General features: G+C 45.6%; 1 protein-coding gene across 1 annotated transcript in view; it reads right to left on the bottom strand.

Annotated features, from left to right (window-relative positions):
* Positions 1-25,982, bottom strand: part of KIF26B (kinesin family member 26B) — a 441,618-nt gene that overhangs the window by 221,397 nt on the left and 194,239 nt on the right. Inside the window, 1 exon segment of the mRNA XM_049112437.1 lies at positions 14,734-14,900. Coding sequence (XP_048968394.1) covers positions 14,734-14,900 — 167 coding nt within the window.

The following is a 25,982-nucleotide window of genomic DNA, read 5'->3' as shown; positions in this document are numbered from 1 at the left end:
CCATCACAAGATAACGGATGTATTCATTATCCCTAAAAGCTCTTTTGTTGTCCCTCCCGCTCTCCCCATTGCAGCCAACCACTGACATGTTTTCTGTCATTACAGATTAGTTTGTATTGTCTATAATCTTAGATAAATGGAATCATACCATATGTAGTCTTCTGGTTTTGGTAGGGGAGTCTGGCATCTTTCACTCACTATAATTATTTTAAGACTCATCAATGTTGTTCCATAAACCAATAGTTTGAATATTCCTTTTTTTAAAGATTTTTTTATTTATTTGAGAGAGAGAGAGCACGCACACAAGTGGGAAGGGAGGTGCAGAGAGAAGCAGACTCTCCACTGAGCAGGGAGCTTGATTCAAGACGTGATCCCAGGACCCTGAGATCATGACCTGAGCCAAAGGCAGACACCTAACCAACTGAGGCACCCAGGCACCCCTGAATATTCTGAGTGGTACTCCATTGTTTGTAGAGACCACATTTTGTTCATCCATTTATTAGTTGGCAGACCTTTGAGTTATTACCAGTTTAGGATTATTATTAATAATATTGCTATGAACATTCCCCTGCAAGTCTTTGCATGAATGTATGCCTCAAATGCTCTTTGGTAAATACCTAAGAGTGGAAGGGCTGGGTGGTATGATGGTGGAGAATCATTTCTACTGTTTCTGGTACAACATATTTTTAAAATCTTTCTGAAGATCAAAATAAAGTATATCCTTTCTTTCTCCTTTATTTATGCATTTTCTCAAAAAAAAAAAAAAGGTAAGCTTAGTTCTCAGAGAAGAAAACCATGGGGTCTTGAGTCATGCCCATATTTCTTTGTCCACTGCCCAGTCTTCGCCTCTGTAAAGTGGCACAAAGCATTTCCATGGCCCAGGTGACACTCAGTCCCTTAGGGAGAGGAGAAAAAGTAATTTCTCACTCCTGGAAGAACTGTGGTGTGCAGGTGCTAAAATATTTATCAATCAAATTCAGCCCACCAGCCCTCCTGTGTGTATATTTGAGTACATGGAGTAATTTACGGCTCAGAACAGAATGGAAAACAAGGAAGACTTTCCTGTGTTTTGTTTCTGATGCTGTGAAGCTTGTTTTGAAATTTATGTAAAATAAAACAAAGACAAAGACAGGAAGAGAGAGAAAGAAGCCAGAGAAGAGAATAGGAAGAATGGGAATAGAAGAGGAAGGTTACAGGAAAAAGATAATGGGGCCAGATTCTTAGAGTCTGTGCTTAAGATAAATTAACTCCCTGTATCCTGACATCTTTAACACACAGTCAAGAGACACGAGGTGAATCACTGCTTGGGGTTCAAAGCTAGGATGTGAGACCCCGTTTGAGCCACCACCACCCTCATGTCTCTTATGTGTGGAGGTGATCCCAGTTTAACAGACTGTGATTTTAAAGTTCAAGGTGTACAGGATATAGACTTGTTTTTTTTTTTTTTAATTTATGAGTTCCTATAGCAATAGATGTAAATTAGGAATTTCTTTTTCCTGGACATGTAAGGAAATACTAGTGATGTTGAAATTTACTGCAGGTTGAACAACACTTGGCTTCCCTCCCCGCTTTGAAGCAGGATCCAGGCTCCATAAATCAATTTTCCTCACATGCTCAGCATTAAAGGAAATAAAGAACATGCAGTGTGGTAAGTCCACCGCCAGCCTTTGAGGCTGTGGTTGGCGATCGGGACCACAGGAGAGGCTTAAAGATTAATGATCTCTATCTTTATTTTCTCTCTCTTTAATGTGAAAGCTAAAACAAAATGCACAGCATCTTAAGTAATAAATGATATGGGATTCTCCAATTTATGCAGAAGACATGGGGATTAAGTTGGACATGTCACCAGGCAAAGACACTGCAGGAAAGAATGAAGACTGCGGGCAGATGTGCACCCCTACCCCCCCCAAACCCAGCAGGTGCACCCCTCTCAGCAGCCTGAACACAAGGAGACGTGGCACTAGGAGCAGCCTCAGCGAGTCTCCACACACATCCACATGATGAACTGCATGGAATGGACAGTTCTTTCCAGCTAAACTCAGTGCTGTTTTTAGTTTTGGTGTCCAACTTGGCTAGGCAATGGTGCCCACTCGTTTGGCCAAACCACAGTCTACATGTTCCAGGGAAGGTGTTTTTTTAGATGTGACTGACATTGAAATCAACAGATTCTGAGTAAAGCGTATTACCCTCCATCGTGTTAAAGGAAAGCACTCACCTCAGCTACACAGTTGGGCAAAGTACTTCATTCTCCAGGCGCAGTGACTGGAAAGAAGCTCCAGCCCTCAGGGGCATGGGGTCCAAGGGCATAGGCAGGGAGCCACGCTCTTTCTCGCCTGCTCTGAGCAGAGGCTTTCAGTGAGTTGGAGACACTATGTCCACAGTAGAGCTTAGCTACACAGCACAGATGAACAATCCCAGGAGGGAGAAGAGGACTCTTGGGCAGACTCCTGACACTTCCAAGATGCACTCACCAAATATTTACTGGGCGCCAGCTCCATTCTTAGAGTTGAGGATATGACTATGGAACAGATAGACAAGTGCTTCTTTCTATGGATTGTACAGTCTAGAAAGGGAGACAGGCAATAAACCAGTAGACAAGTGAGTGAATAAGATAATTTCTGATAGTAATGGGTGCTGCAAAGTCGACTTCAACATCCAAATGACTGGAAGGGAGACTAATACCAGGAATTCTGATTCTTCTCTGTCCTGAACTTCATGTTGTTTATAACTGCCTAGCAATGGGACTGGAGGCTCCTGTGGACTTGGAGCTTCCTGAGGGCAGTGGCTGCCTGTTTACCATCTTCAGTGACTCATATAATGCCTGGCATATAGCATGGACTTAGGAAATGCTGGTTTGGTGGGTACGTAGTGGGGGGGATGGATGGGTGGGTGGATGAGTGAATGAGGATATACTGCCAATATCTTATGCTGGGTCTTCTTGGGACCATCCCTGGATGAGGATGAGGAGAGTGCAAGGAGGTTTAATTGGCAGGTTATTCCAGGAAGCAGCAGTAGGGGAATGGGAGTGAGACAGGAAGGAAAGGAAGCCACCAGAATATGCATTATCAAGCAGGCTGCTGATGTAGACAGCTGAGGCTCAGTCCTATTTAGGAAATATGGAACAAGGACCAGGGTCAGGGTGGACCAGGTCTCAGCGATGTCCCTACCAAGGGGCAGGGGAGCTGGGGCATTTACCCCCAACTCCTGTCAGTCATATTTGGGAGCTTTTTCCAAGAGCATTGGCTCCCTGGCACCCTGGCCAGTCCCATGCTTGAACGCAGTGGGCTCCAGCAGTCAGAGAAAACCCTTGGGCAGAGTCACAAAAACTGGACCTCAGGAGCTACAAGGTTTTGCTCAGAGAATGATGTGTGGCAGGCACAGGGGGGTAGAAACTCAACAGTACATGCTGCCATCAGTTATGTTCATCTTGTGAATTCCTGGAGGGCTGGAGACAGTGGTGTGGGAGGGGCTGCAGGCCCAGGAGAGGAGGCTCTTTAGCAGCCAGATCCCAGACAGGGTTGGACTTTATAACATGCTGGCTGATAATCCTTGGCCTTCTACCACTATCTCTCTGAATTTAAAAAAAAAAAAAAAGACTTATTTACTTATTTTAGAGAGAGAGAGCATGAGTGGGAGGGGCAGAAGGAGAAGGAGAGAGAATCACAGGTAGAGTCCACACTGAGCTCAGAGCCTACTGTGGGGCTTGGTCCTACAACCATGAGATCACGACCTGAGCCAAATCAAGAGTCAGACGCTTAACCAGCCGTGCCACCCAGGTGCCCTTGCCTCTCTCAATTTTATCCTGACTCTTAGAGCTCCTCAAGGGTGGAAACAAGGTGTTATTTTGATTTTTAAATGCTTGTAGGTGGTGAGAGCATGTATAGCGACTCAAGACTTTAGTATTTTTTTAATCCCTAGTCCCTAGAAAATGTCACTAAAAATCCTCATGGCCAGGTTCAGAAATAGTCTGTTTTCTCTGCAAAGGCCACCCTGCCGCTTTAAATTGAGCACCAAGGAGACAAATACGATAATAAATGAAAATTTATTTGAAAAAAATGAGCCACATTTATTTTTGGAAGCACCTAACAGACTAGAAATAAATTTTGAGTGATGGTCTGCATTTGTTCATTTTTTTATTCAAAGTGGCCTGCCTGGTGCTGATTACACCCTTTCCATGAAAAGCCCCAAGATAATTCCTCTTTCTTTGTCACAGCCAAGGCCCTCTCCCCCCATGGCCAGAGTTTAAAAGGACAAACTATGGACTCTTAAGGCTTGGTTTTGGAGACTGCCAAGAAAACGACACAGGCCATTATTTCTAGACTCATGAAATTTTATTTCCCGAATTTCAGTGCACTTCATAAACACACACGCCAGGTGTCAGGAAAAGTATCTAATTAGGGTATGAGGCTAAACTCATTTTTGCACAAGCTAAATGAAAAGATGATGATCAGAAATAGTGTGTGCAGAATCTATGTTGAAATCAATAATGAAAAATGTTCCGAAAAAAAAAAAATGTTCCGTTTATTTTTTAGCCATCTCGATGCCATTTACCATTAATGCCAATTCTCGGAATGATGGGAAATCTGAGAGAACAGAATAAATTTGGCTATTTTCAAGGACACTCCCATACCTTTTTTTAAGTCTCAGTTTCTTTAAGTATTTTCACTCTTTTTGAGAAGCAGGACAGGTCCGAGTTTTCAAGCATGGTTGGCTCCCTGTCTCAACATTCACTTCCTGAGCTCCTAGTGTGTATGAGGCACGGTGCCAAGTGCAGTGTAGGGGGTGGGGTGGGGGTTAGACACAGTTACTGTTCTCATCAGAAGAAAAAGAAAAATTCATTATTTCCACTTTAGAGGCAAGAAAACAAAAATCCTACTCTTGGGGGACATCTGCGATGTAAAAAGCAGAGACTTTGACCAGGTCTATTTACACTTCAGTTCTACCTGTTTCTCACCAAATTATTATTATTTATTAAGGATTTTATTTATTTATTCATGAAAGTCACAGAGAGAGGGGCAGAGACACAGGCAGAGGGAGAAGCGGGCTCCATGCAGGGAGCCCAATGCAGGACTCGATCCCAGGACTCCAGGATCACGCCCTGGGCTGAAGGCAGAGGCTCAACCACTGAGCCACCCAGGCGTCCCTCTCACCAAATTATTATAACAGTATCCCTTAAACTCCTCCTCCCCATCCCCTCAATGAGGAGTCACTTTCTTATTTAGTGGATAGACAATGCCATGGACAGATTCGTGCTTTCGTCAACAATGTGATTCATCAGCAGCACACTGAACCCTCTACCTAATACCACATAACAGAATACATCTTTAGTTTCTATAATGTCTTCCACATGATTTTATCCCCAAATGCTTTACATACTTCACTAGGACAGCTAGAGAATTAAAATAATAAATCAAAGTAGGGGACAGAAAGCGAAGGGGTTTATTCAAGGAAGGCAAATACAGGTTTGCAAGGAGACAGGAAGAAAGATGGAGAGCCCTCCTGCATTGCACTCGTCCTCTTTTCTCTGCTTAACTCTTTGTTTGTTTGTCCCAAGCAGTGCTACTTGTCCCATCTCTTGCAAACCTTCCTCTTGAAAAGACTACTAGGTACTCATGGCTTTTATAAGAATCTCAGTTTCCCAGTGATGCCTTCTTCACAGAGGAAGCTTTGTCACAGTGCTATTTCCCCAGAACAGCCTAACACTAAGGCAGTAATTTACTTCCTGAGCATGTGGTTTGAACGGAATGGGGAAAGATGTGAAATTCTCAAAGAACTGCCATGGAGGAAAATCTGGAGACTTAGCTGCTCATCTCTCTTTTTGTCTGAGATTCCTTCTTCCCTCCACTCATTAAACTAATACTGAAGATGGCGGGTCCTGGGTGGGAGGAGGGATGCAGAGACAAGATGGTTGTACTTTTATTTTATTTTAAAGATTGTATTTATTCATGAGAGGCACAGAGAGAGAGGCAGAGACACAGGCAGAGGGAGGAGAAGCAGGCTCCATGTAGGAGCCCGATGCAGGACCTGACCCCAGAACCCCAGGATGACACCCTGAGCCGAAGGCAGATGCTCAACTGCTGAGCCACCCAGGCGTCCCAATGGTTGTACTTTTAAATAGGGAGGTTGGCAGGGGTGCCTGGGTGGCTCAGTCAGCTGAGTGTGAGTCTTGGTTTTGGCTCAGGTCATGATCTCAGGGTTGTGAGATCAAACTGCATCGGGCTCCATGCTTAGCATGAAGTCTGCTTGAGAGTCTCTCACATCTTTTCCCATTCCTTGACACTTACAGGAAGCAGTATTTTGGTAACTAACAAAATTAGAACAATAGAAAGCCGTTGGTCAAAATGTTTTTCTCTGTAGCTTCTGTGGTTTACTTTGCATCCATTCCCTTCTTTGGTGTCACTTATTGACCTCATGCAGAGGCTTCACAGTTGTCCACTGACTGTAGCCCATCTTGAGTCTGGAGGCAGGAGAGCATGGTGACCAAGAGTGTTTGTTCATTCATTCAATGCACATTTCTTGCGTGCTTTTTTCAGGCACTGGGGCTTCAGCCCAGAACAAAGACACCAATGGCCCTGCCCTTACAGAGCTTTGGTCCTGGTTCATGGACCCCGCCATCAAACAGCTGGGCTTGAGGACTAATGCACTTGCCAGCTGCATAGCTTCTGTCAAGCTACTACACCATTCCGTGACTTGGTTTCTGTATCTAAGCCATAGGCTAAGAATAGGGCAAACTCACAGGGGCTTTTAATGTTAACTTTGTGTAAAGAACTCAGAACAGGGATACCTGGGTGGCTCAGGGGTTGAGTCCCTGCCTTCAGCTCAGGTCATTATCCCGAGGTTCTGGGACTGAGTCCCCATCAGGCTCCCCCCAGGGAGCCTGCTTCCCCCCTGCCTATGTCTCTGCCTTCCTGTTTCTCATGAATAAAAAAAAAATAGTATCTTAAAGAAAAAAAACAACCTCAGAACAGTGTGTAACATATAGGACACCCTTCATAAATGTTGGCTATTCAAGTACTGAGGACTACCACTGTGGTCTGGTGACCATATAGGGCCTCTGCAGCAGTGGTGAAGACCAGACATCAGACTGCAGAGAGAATCACCATCCACAGGGGACGAACAGTGCCCAGTTCATCTTGGAGGAACTTCTGAGGAACCTCAGAAGAACTTCCCACCACCAGTGATTGGCAAAAAGGGAGCTGTGAGGAGAGGTTGCCCTCAGGGAGTTGCATCCCAGTGGTGCCCAGTTAGCTGACCACATACTTCTGTCTTGAAGGGGTTTCATCCTTTAGTTTTATGACCCTGGAAAAGCCCCAGTGGGAAAAAGGAAAATGTTGGGAACAAAGGAGGGAAGGAAGGGGCGATCGAGAATTCGTACCGGAGGCTCATGGAGGACTTGGGTGCAGGCACTTGGGATCCGGCCACAAGGCTGGTGACAAAAAGGAATAGAAACATTAAGTAGAAGACAAACAAAAAGGGCAATAGTCTGTTTCTCTGTTGATACCCTGTGGTCTGAATTGGAGGCTGACGAGGGAGGATCAAATCTGCACGGAGTCAATCAGAGAGAGCAGAGGATGGAGGAAGGGAGGACACAATTTCATTAGTGTGTGCCTTTAACATCCGTTCCCTGATCACTAGCCCAGGTGAAAAAGTGCCAGATGAGCCCAACATAAAGGTGGGCATGACAAGAGCCATCCACTGAGCACTGCCTGGGCTTCCCAGGGGGAGCCAGACCTCTACCCCGTCCCAGCATATGCCCTCTTACATCATCCATAGGATTCCGGTGACATTTTCCAAGTGCTACCACATTTCCCCAACCCTGCAAAATAGATGGGATGACCTCCCTGGAACAGAAAGAACATGCTCCCAGAGGTTAAGTCACGTGCCTGAAGTCCAGATCCAGGCCAGGCCAGAATGTCTGTAGCAGGCTGTGGATCCGACCCCAGGCTCACCTCACCATCTCTTTCTTTCTTTCCAACACCCATCTTCCCTGCCCCCAACACTGGTCAAAAAATGATAACTCAAAATGTGCAGTAAGAACCGGAACGTCTGAGCCTGAGAACGCCTGACAAGAAACACTAGGATCCCTCAGGCTTGCGGCAATCACTTTGCCTTCAAACAGCCACACCAAGGCATGAGCTGGGTTTTCAGCTCAAGCAAAGCTGTGCAAATGACTCCCAGATGTTGTGAGCTGATTGCCAACACCCCAACAGGCCATCAGTCAGACAAAGGACTTGTTTTAACCAGAAACTGCCCGATTTTACACATTCCTGCTGGTGTGGGCCTAGCCACGAAGGTCATTTGTTATGGTGTGCACACCCCAAAATAGAATAGTTCTGGGGGTTGCTGGGGTTGGTGCTGGACATTAGCATTACCCATTTCAAGCATTTTAGGACTTTTTTCTTTGAACACAAAGGATAATAATGTAGACACCTTTGCCCTCAGCGCTTCCGCTGTCTCTCAAGCCATCAAGGATTGACTTTTTCATACAGCAAACACCTGAAGCTCTTTCCCTGTGCCCCTGAAATATGAGGGCACTCAGTATGCATTTGGCTCCTTCTTAATGTTTTCCTTTTAAACGGCAGCTGATGTGTGCTCAAGCGAAACTCTATTCGCACAGGTATGATTTCCTACAAATTCACTTCATCCATATACATGAGCAAGAGTCCCCTCTTTTTCCGAGAAGTCCACGGAGTCTTTTCTAAGAAAAGTAAGGTTGACCTGCCAGGAATAAATAAACAAGAAACCCAGAGGGTGGGGATTTGGCTTCCAGTTCAGGTCATCAGAACTGCTGCCCCAGTGCTGCTGAGCCACCAGGGTAGGGGCAGGAGCAGCTGGTGCAGGCAAGCCCACACTGTGCCTCTGTACAACTGGCTAACAGAGGTCCTCTTGGATAGAAGGAGCCCAGAGGGAGGCACCTCAGCCCTACCAGCAGACAGCTGGCTGCATTTAAGCCCCCATTTGCCCCTCCAATTGTTGCTCTTGTCCCATGGGCAAACAGCACAATTTTGCATGCTGACCCTGACCACAAACGTGCCATAGGAAGCCAATGGAAGCCCTGCATCTCTGGGGGCCATGGAATAAGTCAGCAGGGAGCTGGAGAGGGCAAGGGAGGAGTTCAAGGGGGGGAGTTGTTTGGAAAGGCAAAAGGAATAGACACTAGGTCAGAATGAGATTCTGGTGAGAAGGTTAAGTGCAGGTACAACAGGCTTCAATGGAAACAGGAAACAGGAAAAGCATAATGATAACAAAGTTCCATGAGATGAGCTCTTAGAAACCCTCACTTTTCTGTAGGTGTCATTCTATTATCATAGACACTAACATGGGAATTTACTTCTGTCTATAAAATTGGAGGTGGGAGCTCCACGGTGAATTATCCAGAAAGAGTTGGACCTTGCACATCCAGCTCTATCTGCCTCCTCCTCCATCACCTGAGACCAGCTCTGCTGTGTTTCCAATAGTTCTTCTCTGGTGCTAACTGCTGAGGTGTTTATCACGGGAAGGTGCTCACATCCCTCAGGAGGACTGTGTGTGCTCTAAGTGGAACAACAAGGCACTATTTGAGTCAGCTATCAGCAAGCATGTGCAAGGGAGGCTTTTAGACACGGCCTTGCCCATGGGAGCAATAACTGTGCACACACCACACATGCATATGCGGCATTAAGAGCAGGTACCACATGGGGTGTGATGAACGGAGCAACACCGTTCTGAAGCAGGACTTCAGAGCAAGGAGACCACTCTCACAGCTTGGCTTAGCCCCCGAACCCAGGACCTGAGCTGCTCTTAGTTTCAATGCCTCAAGGGGAAAACTGGTCCATCAGTCATTAACAGTCTGTGACGTGTTCTAGGGTCTTGGAGAAAGCAGTTGGGTAATACGAGGAGGGATCTAAAATCATGCATGGAAGAAACTGCACAACAGGTTGAGAGGGACAGAAGTCTAATAACATCCCTCAGGAAAGAAGGAGATCTGGCCAAAGGCAAGCGGTTGCGGGGAGCTGGCAGAAGGGAATGAGACACAAGGCAGGCGAGAAAGAGAAACCAGGGCGAATGGACCCCACAAAGTGTATCTGAGGGCACCTGATATTGAGAACACCCACATCGACCCAGAAGATGCCAAAACCAGGACACGTGGATTTGTAATCAACCTCTACATTGTGTAGAGGTCAGAATCTTCGAGAATAGAATTGGTAAGTACAAAATGATGCTATTACTGGAAAATCAAGGGGAGAGATGAAGGGAGAAACGCTCGTGCATGGGATGGACCCAACAGTGAGCTGACACACATGCCAAAGGGTCTGAAAACGTGGAATAATCAAACCTGTGCAAACATTTGTATTTACAGTAATCACACCCTACTCTTCCATTTCCCATTACTTACACACAGGAGAACCCTCATTCTCGAAGCCCAAAGCCAACAGCACAGGACAGCTAACCAACCAGATAAGCAGTTGTGCCAGTCTTTCTTTGGTTACTATTACTAGTAATTTTTTTAGTATTATGTTACTATTTCCACACCCCCCCCCCAAAAGTGCTTTTCCAAAACCAGGGAATTAAAAGCAAAGGCAGTCTACCAAGATGCTGCTATTTAAAGAAATAGATTCTGGCCAGGCAGGCATCGAAGGACAAGTGCTTGGGGCTTCATCATTTTCTAGATCAGCACTTCTCAGACTATCTGTGGTGAAGAATCACTTTTTCTTTAATTTCTAGTTTCAGCCAAAATACAAGGTCCACTTTGTGTATTCCTAGATTCAACAGACATAAAATTACTGTCCACTAGCTTCCAGAAGTTTTAAATGCTTCCTCTCAACCTCCACACTTGTCCCAGACCCGGGCCCCACAGCCCCAAAGACCACACCTGGAGTAGCTCCGGCCAACAATACCACTGCTTATTCAAAACCAGAATTCTTATTTTTTATAGATGTTGTCTCCGAAACACAGTCAAGTCCATTCCACCCTTCCCCATGGCTCTGGAGTGCAAACGTTTACAAAGACAGGCTGATATCACAAAGAAAAGTGGATGTCTACAACCCTCGACAAACTGGGTCTCTACTGATCTCCTCAAACAAGTGGCAGCGCCCACTTATTCCAAATGTTGATGCATAAGCAATGATCATCAGCTCACGATGATGGTGAAGAAAACCATAATGCGTCTCATCATGCCCGTTTTGCACTGAGCACCGACAAGTGCTCACATGTGGTGGGGACTGAGAATGGGCTCCCCACTCTGCCACTTCCTGGCTGTGCAGCCTTGGGTCAGTAACCTAGCCCCAGGATGCTTCTTTATCCATCCAACAGGGAGAAGACAGGATCCACCTCACCAGGCTTGTCTGAAGATGAAGGGAGATGCTGCCCATTAGGAGCTCAGTAGTGAGTGATGCATACGGACTGTCCAGGAAACATCCGTGCTGGCCACAAATTGGGCAAATGGCACTTCTGCCCCGTAAAATGATGAAATGATGTCCTGCACAGCTTCCAGAGAGCAGACCACCCTCTGTCACTTACAGCTGGAAGGGGAGTTTCAGGACCCTGCAGACTCAGATCTATCTCACTGTCTCACAGGAGTTGAAAAGTGATGAGCGCAGGTTTGAGGCACAGGAGCTGACTCTGCCCCCAAATGCCCAGGTGGAAAGACATCCTCAGGCTTCGAAAGGAAACCATGACCCCTAGAGTGTTTCCAATTTTGGCACCAGTGATGGATCCAGATTTCACCCCTACCAAAGGCCACCTATACCATCGCTTTACGCAGCTTTACTTTACCTGAAGCAGAAAACCCCTGGCTCTGAACTCCATCAACTGTCTGACAACATAAACTGGGCTGGTTTTGACGTATCACATGGACCTTTGGGGATCCACAGCACTGAGCCACATCCCTGGTTCTGAGGCTTAACCTTCTGGAGCTTGAGCTAGTCACTCAATCTTCTGCTCTAGGTTCCCATCAGTAAGAGGGAGGCTGTCACTCTGGGAGGGGTGGAAGCTCAGCTATTGTTGGTGAGAGCAGCAGGGCCAACAAGGGAAAGGGTGTGAAGGAGAATATGCGTGTATGTACGTGTGTGCGTGTGGGTATAAAACATTATTCTTTCTCCCATCATACTTTCTCCCCATGCTGTACATTATAAATGCTTTAAACACAAACCACGCACTTTGAATGCCTTAAACCATTAAGCTCCAAATGCTATCAGCATTCACCACAAAGAAAGTAATAAGGATTTAGGCAGCCCTATGGATCCTTTCCCACCCTCTGACAGCTCACACCACAAGCCCCGGCAATCTGAACCTGGTCCAGTCTTTGTTTATGGCGAACATCATCTGCAGCCCCTCCTCGCAACCAGCAGCAATGGCATGTCCACTCTGGGTTCACCCCACTGCCTCCATTCTGACCCTGGCTGTGCAAGCACATCTCAGAGCAGGCCGCCTTTGCCCATCATTTGCCATTCCTTCCCCTGGTGTGCTCTTGTTTGTTTGGAAATGCTCTTTTGATTAACTGAAAGCCGGCCTCAAGCTCACCATTTGTCTGGCACGCAGGCCTTCCCAGCCCACCTCGTGTCCACATGCTGTCCCTGCTCTAAAGCACTGCTGGTCTCCTGGTGGCAGGAAACATTTGTTCTCCCTTAACACTGACCATCAGGAGCCCCTCACCTCTGATCTCCTTCTGCTTCAAATCCTGCTTTTGGGGTTTTCTGTGCATAATTGATCTGTAAAAGTCTCTGGATGGAGTCTGGGCTGAGGCTTCTGACATTCAAAATATTTTGGGTCAGGAAGGTGCACTGGAGGTCAACCCCCATCTGGGCAGTGAATATCCTTCCTCTGCAGCATCAAGGCCAGGCAGTCACCCAATGTAAACTTGGTCTCCCTCAGTGATGAAGACCAAGACCTCACTCTCCCCCACGGCAGTGTGAACTGGCTGCAAATTTTCTTTTATTCTGAACTGGGAGAGCTGAGCTGGATGGAGTCTGAGCTGAACTCCATCATTAGGTTTTCTGCAGCCTTTGCCCACTTACTTGGGTGTTTTATATAACCAACCAAATCCCTCTACTGTGATAATGCTTCTATTTTATTATTAGTTACTGTAGTTCACCTGTTACTGTGCCTCATTTATTAATTGGACTTTATTGTGGGCATGTCTGTATAGGAGAACACAAGTACATACAGAGTTCGGTTCTGTCCACAGTTTCAGGCATCCGCTGGGCGTCTTGGGGCGAATCCCCCATGGACAGGTGGAGATGACCACATTTCCCGTTACTTCCCATACACTCAAGTAGGCCCAACTGTTGACAGGACAATAAGGATGGTAGGACGGCACATGGAGAATCTCAGAGCCAGTCTCCCAACAAGCCTGTGTGCCATCTTTACTATAGATGTTATTAATCCAGGACACTGGCCTTCTGTTCCCCCTCTCACCTAATCCTTTCGTATTCACAGTTTCTCCTTCATATCTGTGCTTTGGATGTTACCATGCATGAGGAGAACAAGAAAAACCATGCAATATTTCTTCTTCCTGATATGTTATCTGAGTCCATACCAAATCTCCATTGGTACATTGCTTTATCATTCACAATTATCAGTCCTCATCATCAAAGCACCCTAGAGGAGGAGGTGCTGGCTTTGTCTTCTAGATGAGGATGCAGAGGCAGAGCTGCATGTCAAACCTCAAAATCCTCTGATTTCAGCTCTGGTGCTATTTATTCTACATCCTGCTCACCCAGGAGCTTGCACATCGTAGGTCGAAAAAGTTTTCTAAAGTTAAGTTCTGAGGATCAAATAAAGAATGAGTCACCAAGGGGGGAAAAAAGAAGAAGAAAAGAAAAGAAAAAAAAAAGGCAGAGGAATCTGGTTTCTATTTCCAGCTTTGCTATAAATTAACTCATAGCTCAACTTTCTTGGTCCTCAGTTCACTCCTTCATGAAACAAGGACACTGAATTAGATGATCCCGAAAGGGCTTGGGCTCAGCTGTCCTTTGTCTCCCACCCTGTCTCTGCCACACGGCTAAATTTAGGAAGGAAACATTGTTGAAATACCTTTCGCTTTTGTTTCTCATGTTTTCAAAGCCACTAAGATTAGCTGGATGGTTATCATATACTATCCAGCTAGTCTGTCAAGAATGAAGAAAATGGTCATCTCCTTCCTAGGTCATTTATTTTTTAAGGTTTTATTTATTTATTCATGAGAATACAAAGACACAGGTAGAGGGAGAAGCAGGCTCCCTGCAGGGAGCCCAATTCAGTACTGGATCCTAGGATCCCAGCATTACAACCTGAGCCAAAGGCAGACCCTCCACCACTGAGCCACCCAGGCACCTCCTTTCCTACTTCATTTTTGAGCAGTTCATTATCTGTGATGAGAATGTCAATCTGGAAGTACCAGCCACAGGGTCATACCCACTAAAGTCCTCATCCCAGCAGGACATCTGTAGGGCCACATGCTCTTAGCACCATGGTTCTCCACCCAGGGCACACATGGCAATGTCTGGGACCTTTCTGGTCATCGCAACTAGGGCAGATGCAATGGGAGTCCGGTGGGTAGGGGCCAGGAATGCTGCTGAGGCACAGGACCGCCCCCCATATCAGAGCTGTCTGGCCCAAGCTGTGAGCTATCTGAGGTTGAGGAACCCTGTCTTGGAGAGTGAAGCCCAAGAGCGGTCCCAAACTTATCCCAGCATTTTAGCTAACTCGGCCCAAATCCCAGCCCAACCAGGTGGGCCCATCGGAAAGAAATGAGGCAGTGGATGTGTCTCTTACCTGGCAAAGAAGGAAGCGGCCACCGAAGTGCCTGTGGAGGTCTCACTGGCCACGCAGGAGCCCTGGGAGGCCGGGACACTGCAGGCTGAAGGCTTGTCCGCATTGTAGCGATTCAGTGCTGCCTCGGTCAGGCCCTCACGACCTGTTTCTGTCATCAGCTGGGAGATCTGATGAGGAAAATGGAGATTGAGCTTGTTAACTGTAGCTCAGTGCACTTCCTGAGCACCGTGGCCAGCATCCCTTGTGAGCGTGAAGTAGGGGCAGGGTGCAGGTGGGGAGGGGGTATTTGGGGGAACCAGGGACACTCTGCATGTACACTGTGGGTGCTTTGGGCTTCTCGGATGCTACTTTCCAGCATTTTAGCTTGGACACCTCCTCATTTTCATTAAAAATAATGGGAAAAAATTACCCTCCTCCCCAGCACTGTGAGTTTCAATTATGCCTGTGTGACTCCTGTCCATTTGGAGAGGAAAGCATGAGCCATTATCCACAGTCTGTGGCCCAAGACCAGAGCAGAAGCATCAACCAGCGCTGTTTTTTCACCAGGACTGGCCTCAAACGCTGATTGACGAGAGGGGCCACGGTATCATTTATTAGAGCAATGAACCTACTAATGGAGAAAGTGAGGAATGAAATAAAACACCATTTGCTGTTGTTTGCTGCAAGCAGTCAGCTGACATGATGAAGAGAATTTCGTGGAAACAAATACAGCCACCGTGGATTACCAAGTGGCCTTTTTGGGAGAGGACTGAGATCATTTCAACAGACTTGATTTTCCTACTCCTTCATTAAGATAAATGGCTTCCACTCTGTTTGCAGTGATTGCCTTTAAAACAGAAGTTCCCTGGGTGGGGCTGGGTCCGTTTTACCTAAATCCACATAATGTGCTAGGAAGAACCATACTTCTGGGCAAAATAAGAATCCCCTATAGAAATACACTTTTGAAAAGTGCTCATTCCATGATGAATGTAGTAATTACGCTGGCAAAGTCTAAGTGTGCTACTTGGAAAGCCAGCTACTTTAAAACTTTAGTCCACTTACAAAAGGGAAAAAATTGTTAGTTTAACAAAAGAAGGAAAAGAAGAAGAAAAGAAATAAAGAAACTTTCGTTTAAAAAAGCGTCTGCAGCCAGCTCAAACTTCTTAAATGCTGAGTGGAAAATGTTTCTAATTGCCTGCCAAATACAAGTGCAATAAAGCAAAGACCAGGAACAGTCTCCACTTTGTAACTGAGCAGACCAGTAGACCAGTGAAAGAGTCCCATTTGTTAACCTTTGAACATAAAAACATTTGTACTTTTCATTATTAGCAGCATAGCCAGTTACTCTAAGCCCCATTGACTCGAAACTGCTTAAATTCGTGCCCTTACTTGGAAAGCTTTGGCATTTTCAGGTGAAATTTTGCCAACACATACTTTCTTACTCTCATTCATTCATCCAGTTATAAGGAAATCTGACCCACATAAGAGAGCCCAGGGAGGAGGCAACAGAAGTAGTCCACTCCCTGCACTCAGCAAGAGCTGCTACATGGGCAGGGGGCCTGCGTCACCTCTCCCCCAGCTTCCACTGTGTCTGTGGGGCTAGGGCTCCCCTCGACCAGCTGCCACTGTCCCAGAGGCAAGAGGAGGAGGAGGTCTGCACATTGCTGTCACCACTAAGAAGCACTTATGAAGCCCCTGTGTTCCAGGATGCCAGCCCCCGACAATGTCCAAAAACACACCCAATAGGCCAGCACCATTGTTTTTTTCATCAAGGAGCTACAATCTACCATACATAATCTGGTTTTATTTATTTATCTTTAAAGATTTTATTATTTATTTGAGAGAGAGTGAGTGAGCACACAAGTGAGGGTGGGGCAGAGGGAGAAGCAGACTCCCTGCTGAGCAGGGAGCCCAATGTGGGGCTCAATTCCAGGACCCCGGGATCATGACCTGGGCCAAAGGATGACACTTAACCAACTGAGCCACCCAGGCGCCCCCATCAACTGGTTTTAGCACACACAGACATCTGAAGAAAGTCAGTATGGCAGTGAATGAATGCATTACTCGATTTGCCACCACAGATGTCCTTGGGCTCACTAATATGGCTGTCACTGGATCTGTCTGTGGTATTTCCTGTTGATTTCTGTATTTCTCATCAGAATTTTGGAAGAACGGGAATGGGACACTTGTGTCTCACATGAACGGTAACTTGCAAACCCGCAGAGAAGCCACTAGGAAATGGGTGGTGAATGGTGAGAGGCACAGATTTCTAGGTGATTCCAGATTCTTGAGTCTGGCCCAGAAAGAATGCAAGCATCCAGTGGGCTCATGGCTTTCAGAAATACCCCTTAGCAAATGAGCTTCAGTGCACTGTCTGCCTTAAAGATATATGTGGCTATCTTTGCCAAGCAAGACTAGATCTCTTACTTAAAAAAAAAAAAAAAAAAGTGGGAATTTGCGGACACAGTCCACTCAATTCCCAAACCTGCAAGTAAAATGATTCAATCATCGATTGCTCTTAGAAATCAGAAACACAGAATGTCTTAGAGCTAGAAGGAACTGCCAAGATCATTGTCTTCAATACTCCTTTTCTTCAGTAAGGACACAGGAGCACAGAAGTGATTCACTAATGGGAATCTGAGAACACGACCCTGACTCTTAGGCCAGAGCTAAACCCTCCTTTGCTCCCTGCCCCCTCTCCCCTTCTTCCCTCCTCTAATTAAAAAAAATGTTTAAGCAGAAGAAATAAAAAAAAGGGTAAAACACATACAGGCAGATCCAGTACCATAATCAACAAATGTTAACATTTTACTTAGAAAATATTTTTATTTATTATTTATCTATCCATCTGTCTATATTTTTTGAGAGAGAGCATGCATGTGTGAGTTGGGGGATGGGCTGAGGGAAAGAGAGAATCTTAAGTAGGTTCTATACTCAGCACAGAGTTCTACTCTGGGCTCGATCCCAGGACCGCGAGATCATGACCTGAGCCAAAACCAAGAGTCAGACACTCAACCATCTAAGCCACCCTGGCACCCTTGTTCTGATTAAGACCTTTTAGCTCCATCTCAGACACATGGGGGCATTTCACCAAAGTAACCACTAAAGTAACAGTATCTGTTTCTTTCAAAACACCACATCACATCCTGCACGTGGTGGTAAAATAAACAGGAGGTGGCAAAAAAAAGGAACCAGGTGGCAAGGTGGCAGGGAGAGGGTGCACGTATGCACTTGCACATGTGTATGCCTGCACCCATGGGGTCCTTAATTGTATGAGTGTCCCAGGTGTCATTCCTGGGCACAGGCTGATGCTCTTCTCATTTCTCATGGAGAAAGCTCCTCTCTATGTTTTAATCTTAGGCAAGATCCATGTGTTTCGGCCACAGGTAAATTTTTGTATCAGCACAAAAATTGTAGGAGGAACTCTACACTTGTCCCCTAAGAAAAAGCAAATCTTAAATGTGGTTATGATCTTGACCACAGAATCAAGACAAAAGATGTTGGGCTCTCATAAACCAAGGTTGGTTCCACAGAGCAAACTGCAATCTGTGAGCCATTGACCTTCGACTTCCCTACCAACAAGAATGGCTGAGAGCACCCACAGTGTGACAGCATGGGGGTTCATCTTAAATGACCCAGAGAGCCACCTCCTCTGACTCCGCCAACGCAGCAGGGAATGCTAACAGTATCCATTTCCAGCGTAGAGACATCCACGGACAGTAAGCGCATCTTACTCTGCCCTTATTTTAATATTATGACCCCCAGATCCCAGAAAATAACACCTAACAGTATTTTCTCTTAGGCAATTGACAGTTCACTGTTGAGGGACATCTCTTTAGTAATTATGTATTGCTCACACTCTCACTTAAGGTTTTTATAGTTTTGCAAACAGTGGGTGCTCCATAAATACTTTTGATTCACGTTAGTGGAAATCAACTACAATTGTCTGGAAAGCTGGGATGAAGATGGAGCTGCAGGAAGCCCCCACCTAAACTGAAACATCTGATTTTTTAAAAAGATTTTATTTATTCATTTGAGAGAGAGAGAGAGAGAGAACACAAGGTGGGGGAGCAGCAAAGGAAGAAGGAGAAGCAGAACTTTTGTTGAGCAGGGACCCCGATGTGGGGTTTGATCCCAGGACCCCAAGATCATGACCTGAGCCGAAGGCAGACACTTCAGACTGACCCCCCCACCCAGGAGCCCCCGAAACATCTGATTTCTGTATACTTGCTCAAGTAAAACGCCATCCTCCCTTATCTTGCTTCATTCATGTCGAGTGACACCAACATGAGCTGGTTCTGGTCCTTTATTTCCAATAAATAAAACTGTTTATTTGCAGGCATCTACATAGGACAGGTAGTTTTCCTACAGTGCTTGGGATGCTGTCCCCAAAGCACAGGCTGTTGCCACCTAACATGAAGCTCGTCCTCAGCTAAAATGGGCACAAATCACCTCTGAGACTCTGCCACTGGCCTGGAGTCAGACCGGTAAGTTCCTCCCTGCACTGTCTAGCCCTCCTCGGCCAGCACCAAGGGGCCAGGATGGGATTCTCATGTCCCAGGGCTGGATGTTTGATTACCCTTATTATCTTAGCTTGCTTTGGCTATAAATTTTATTAGTGGCCATAAAATTATCCATCCACAGCATTTGACTCAGTGACCTCTTGCAAAAGAGAATTCCATTTGCTCGTGCTGCCCAGGGCCTAGGAGAGATGCCTTTTCTTCACCTTCAATTTACAGCCTCACCTCCATCCAGGGTCTTGCCAACAGAGAAGGCTGTCACATTTCACGATTTCATTGTTGGGGCTGAAATCTGGCCCCTCGCCACCTGCCCACTGTTTTCTTACTCTCTGGGTGGTGCAAAAGTAAAGTGGCAGGGGCATCCACGTGTTACAGAAAAGACAGGAGTGTGAGATCTTGCAAAGGGCCGGCTGCATTTCTGTCTTGAATTTCTGTCTTAAATTTCTTAGTTCCAAAATGTGCAGCTCAAGGCTCATGTGATAGCTCGGCTATTCCTTTGAAGAACATCTTATGACAAATGCTACAGAAACTCTTGCCATCAAGCTTGGAGTATTTCTACAGGTGCATTTTACTTCACCTTGCAGAGATGCTGGGGCACAATGATTTTAATGATTAATACTCAATTATGTTTTGCGGGGTGGTTTTGGTGACATAAACAGTGACATGCGATGATACACAGAGTCCAGCCTGAGAGAACTCTAAGGAGCAACAGCACTCCCTCATCAATCATCACACAATTTGCCATTCTGGAGCATCTACCATGACCCAATTCTATTCGAAGAGCTTTCTGTATGTGTTGCCATATCCAATCCTGACAATAACCCTATAAAGTACGCACAATTATTACCAAAAAATAGCATCAACTCTACCACATGGAAAAGCCCTGGGACAGGTAATGTCACAGGGCTGGGTTTCTATCCTTGAGTTTCTCTTGCTCCCAAGAAAGTACAGCTCCTCAACTGTGGCTGCCCATTCAGGAAATGGGGTAACGGCAAAGGACTTGATAAAGAGGATCATCATCTGGATAATTTCTCAATTGGCACAAAAGGCATGTTCTCTCCAGTGCTTTGTGATTTTTATGACCAACTTGAAATAAAATCAAATGGTCTGAATATTGATATAAGTGACTTCACTTTCAATTTCCAACTAAGCAAACTCAGAAGGAGTAGTTAAGAGGAAATCACCACCCTAATGAATCCAACCCTGACATCAGAGGCTACTTCTAGGTCAGCTCCCAAGATCTAGGAAGACTAACCCCTCTTCCATGTACTGAATCACCCAGGGGCTACGCTTCCCCTGGGGGAAGCTTACCTTTGCTGCCCACTCCCAAATACTCAATCACAGGCTAGGGCCCAAAAAGTGTGCCCTGGGCAGTCCTCCCCACTCTGAATAATCAGGGCCGTCCCTCTCCACGTGTTCCCCCCAAACTATCCTTGTGATGCTCTGGTATCAGAGCATCTGGTTTATTTTATGACTGCCTGGCCCTGGTCTCTCTCCCCAACCAGAGGCAAGCTCAGGGAGGACAGGGACAGGCTCTTACTAACCTCTGTATTTCCAGCACAGCACAGAGTCTCAATATGGACTACATCTGACAAATCCATCAATTAATACATCCATTAAATACAAGCGAATCAGAATGAACTAATTTTGTTGGGTTGGTATTGGCTGGAGTTGGTTTGTTTTTTAAGAGATAAATGTTATTTTCACCTGATTTCAAAAACGATGAATAGAGTACATAAAGCTTTCTGCAATAAAACAGGAGTATTTCATAATTCAAGATAGCAGCAAGACAAATGTCTGGGGAGGATGGAGGGCAAACAAGGAACAAAGAGACAGAGGCACTGAAACAAAGGAAAAAGAGAAACAGGAGAAAGGAGACAAACAAGAGAAAAGGAGAAAGAAATATACACACATAAGATGAAAAAAGAAGAGGACACCAGTAACTGTTCCTCTGGCCAGCCTGGGTAGGAGCATGTGCCAGTCATAGCCGGGGAGCTGGAATTCTCTGGAATGTTGGGGAAGTGATCCCAGGGATATAGCATCCAGAGGCTGAAGTCCCACTGGCCTGCCCTGGTCCTTCCCAGTACCAGACAAGACTTTTAGAACCCTGAGGTGTCAGAAGATAAAATGCAGAAATGCAAAATGTAAAGATTCATGTAAAAAAAAAATTGAGCCATTCTCTTTCCCTTTTCCATTAAAAAAATAAAACCATAGTTCTAGCCTTTGAAGAAAAGGGCTTAGAAGTTTTGAATGTCTGAATACTTGCTTTATGTAATTTTGCAGAGGAACATGGAGTATTAGGGATGCTTCTAAGGGGAAGGACAGTAAGATTAAGAGACTAGATGTGAGGTTTGCCTGGAGCTGACACAGCACAGATCATGGCCTTCTCCACCCATCATCTCGTGGTGCTTGGTCTGGCATCCTTAAGAAGCAGCTCTTTCCCAGAGCAAGTGTCACTGCTCTTCACCTAAATCTTGCCTAATGCTTGGAAAGCTTTCAAGAAAACCAGCTGTGCATTATGGCCTGGAATTTAAAATGTACCTTCATTGTAGGCACTGTGGGTGACTTCCTCATATTTTCCTTGAGCTCTTATGAGAAAAAGTTAAGAGGGACCTGTCAGTGACACTTGACTGTATGTGACTCACCTTGGTCTGCATAAAGCAACCTGGCATTATGGGCAAAACCTAACAAGGGCCAGCATACATGCACCCATGCTCTGCTCGGGGTGCCAGGGATGGCAGAAGTAAGAGCTCACACAAGGCAGGGGATGAGGTGTGCAGCTGCTGGAGCCCTGGCACCAGGAGCCATGAGAGTATGAGTGTTCAGGGCTCCAATCAGCCAAGGGAGGTGCTTCTCCTTGTTTGAAGCCTTTTCGAGGAAGCTAGCTAGCAGCACTGGGGCTGGCTCTAGATTGTAGGATTGATTCTGCTGTGCCTTGGCCAGCTCAAAAGCACAGCCTGGGTGGCTCAGTGGTTGAGCATCTGCCTTTGGCTCAGGTTGTGATCCCGGGGTCCTGGGATGGAGTGCCACATCAGCTTCCCTGTGGGGAGCCTACTTCTCCCTCTGCCTATGTTTCTGCCTCTCTCTGTGTGCTTCTCATGAATAAATAAAATCCTAAACACACACACACACACACACACACACACACACACACACACACAGCCATAAAGGAAAGATACCCAGACCACAGACAGGCTGGACAAAATGGAATTGCCAGCATCACCCTGGTGTCTAGCAAAGGGTGTGTGGTGCATCAGGGCATCAGTAAATGCTGCACTGAATGCCAAGGGCTAATTCTGGGCCTGGCTTGGTTAATGGTAACACGATGGACTTTGGACAAGTCACTTCCCCTCCCCTAGCCCTCATCTCCCCAGCTAGGGGAAATCAGGAGATCATGTCTGCGATGAAATCAGATGATGCAGCTGAATGTGCTCTGTGGTTCTAAAGTCATAATCCAACAGACAGCCGGGACGTTTAGAAATACTCCTGTTTCATCTTGAAAAGTGCATTCCTAATTTAATATCTGCATGGCCTTTATACAAAAACATACAAATACATCATTGATGACAACAAAAAACGTTCCCCACCATGTCTCAAACCATCCATGGTGGACGAGAAACTGATTTTCTTTAAGAGTCACCTGGCTGTTTCAAAGCGATGCACAAGCTTTCACACTTTGAACTGACCTGACATCTTCTGCTTACCAGCTGCAGAAATGCCAAATCTGACACTATGCAAACAGCAATTTTCCAAAAAATTTCAAATGGAACTGGAAATATCTTTAGATCTATCTTAGGCCAATGCTCATGTGTAAATATGAAGAGACTCAGGGCCAGATTGATGAGGTGAGTTGCCCTAAATTACATATCTACTTTGTGGTTAATTTCCATACTCATTTGTGTATATCAGAAGCTAGCAGATGGCAGTACTCTAAAATGCCTGAAAATCCCTGAAATACAGAGAGGGGGGGTGGGAAGGAAGAAAGAGAGAGAGAGAGAGAGAGAGAGAGAGAGAGAGAGAGAGAAAGAGAAAGAAATGGTCTCTGTGGTTTAGAAATAAGCCAGAGGTTTGGTTCTGGCCAAATGGCCGGTGTGGGACCTTAACAAAATCAATTAACCTCTCTGTAAGGTCGCCCCCAAAATCAGAGATCTGCCATAAAGGATGTTAAATAAAAACACTCTCAAAAGTCCTTCTCTTCAAATAACAATGGACTGAAAATGCAAAACCAGTATGCTTTAAAGCCTCTCATTGAAAACCCATACAGAAGTAGGAGATATTTCTGGGCTCACTTACAAGAATCTCGTGAAGAGGTTTGCGGTCGGCCCTCCGTCCCGTCCCTTGGAAGTATAGGATCACTGACTGTACAAAGCTGGTAATTTTAACTCTTGCATCCATCCTACAGGCCCAGAATTCAGAGAAGAGTGTGGCAGGGCTGCTTACCAGGAGTCTCTGGATTATCGGTTTTGAGCAGGCCTGATCTTGTCACCAGACCCATGACAGCCTTTGTCTACATTTGATGATTTTCTGAATCGGCTCACCCAGCAGATGTGGATTATTAATAAGATACACTTTTTTATGTATACATGTTTTCATCATGTATTTCACTAGTAAAGCCAACATGGAACCTGCTTCAGGGGTTCCATAATGTTTGGATGTTCCTTAGCCTACCCTTAAACCCAATTTCTCAAATTTCAGGACACTGAAAACTCCCAGGCCTTATTGGTTGTAACACAGAACTCCCAAATTCACTTTGCTGTTATCAGATTTCTTCAAGTTCATATAATTTTCTCAGCACCCCCTTGCTTTTAACAATTAGCAGAGAGACAAAGATGTTCTATGTGAGTTGCCACCAGAGAATCGATTATACGATTACATCCTCACTAAGTAAATATTCAACTTCTTTCTGTTGTGGCTGTAACATTCCATTCAGTGTCCTAATTTCTTAACTTGGTGCTTCTGCTCAAATTTCTCCTCTGTTCAATTAAGATGTTGGTTTTCTCTTCCATTGTACATGCTATGGCTTTTCCCAAAGCTCGGCTATACTTTCCACTTGTTGCAACTTTATAATATGGGTCAGGCCCAGCAAAGTCAATACCAACTAACTTATTGTGAGCATATCTCACTAGATTCCCCTAGCTAACAAACCAGAGCCAGCAAGATTGGCAGACCCTGGCACCTCAGGGATCCCAGCCAGTGTGCTTTATTCTTGAAAAGAGTCAGACCTGAGAGTTCATCTCTTTCATATCTGCCCTTTCGTTACAAACCTTGAGTCCCTGGAGTCTGCTATTTAAAATGGAACCGATCTTTGGGGATTCTTGTCTTTCATACACACTTGAAAAGCTATTCATCCCATCCTGAGTTAAAAGACTCTAAGCTGTATTAACAAATTGTCTCACCACAATTCCCCCCAAATTGAGTGATTCTCTTAACAACCTCTTGAGAGAAGGCGACGACATCCACATCTCAGCTAAGTCCATCTGTCGTCTTTCCTCAACTCCCTAGACCCTGACTCTGCCCTTCACACAAAGTCATTGGAAGTCTGCAAGGCTTCATACAAACACACCCAGAGTCTCAGGTCCAGAGCAGGGAATCAGACAGGCCATCTCAGAAAGAAGCTGGTGGCCCACAGCTATAATTTTCACCACAAATCGAGACTACTTAGAAATTGTGTTACCCCTTTGTTAGCATGGACAGCAACACAGCCATTCTGGAAGGTCTTTTCCACAAAGGCAGGAGATAAAGCTTGCCCTTGGAGTTACTTTACTGCTCCTCCCTCTTGGCATAAGTATGGAAACTCTGCTATGTGACTCTCCATGGGGCTAACCACCAGCAGGTTCATAAAACATGGGCAAGAAGAGCAAAACAACACATAAGCATTTCATGGTTAGCCTGATTTAGTACACTGTTTTCCTCTCAGAGCCTAAGATGAGACCAAAGTAAACACAAATGTGAGTGTATGCATGTGTGGGCATGTGTGCATGCATGGGTACACACACACACACACACACACACACACCCTGCTCAAGCAGTGTCTTTGAGAAACAATGCCAAAAAACAACTTACAGAATGCACAAGGCACATGTGAGAATCAATAAACAGGTCCACGGAGGAAATATGTAGTACAAAGAACCTCAGATTAGAACAGTCCTAAAAGGAGCACATGCCAAAAGGGGGCTGCTGGGAGTTATAGATGCTCCTTGCTCCTAGAGACACTTGTCAGGACAACCAAAGTCGCCTGCTTTCTGGAACGGCTCCAGTGCAGATCCACTGGGGGAGGAGATGAAGCAACATGAGTGTCCTAATGTGAAAGTACTTCCACCACCTAGAATCAGGACCACTCCAGCCCTCAGATCATTAGTGGTAACTTCATTAACGTCCCAGACAGAACTTAGCCCAGAGTGAACCCGACATATTCCCTGCCTGCTCACGGCAGCTGAGTTCTAAGACTGTCTCCAGCACTGCACATTCGTGATCATAGTCTTGCATTTCGCAGCCCCACACAATTCAGAATATTTCTTGCTACTGTCCTCAGTAGGTCGATATGTGTCACATCCTGTCTCCTAGATTGTGGTCCAGGAATCATACTCACTGTAGATTACAGACTTACTCTCAATTATTAACTAGTCATAGGGAAGGAAAAGGCAGGATTTAAGAAAGATGCTTTATCTTCAAATTCTAGAAACACTTGCCTCCACTCTAGGCCACTGTGGGGATCATTCGCCAGATCTCAAGGGTCAAACATGAAAAGGC

Source organism: Canis lupus, chromosome 7 (genome assembly GCF_003254725.2).
Source record: "Canis lupus dingo isolate Sandy chromosome 7, ASM325472v2, whole genome shotgun sequence".
Lineage (NCBI taxonomy): Eukaryota > Metazoa > Chordata > Mammalia > Carnivora > Canidae > Canis > Canis lupus.
This window is presented reverse-complemented; position numbering and strand designations above follow the sequence as displayed.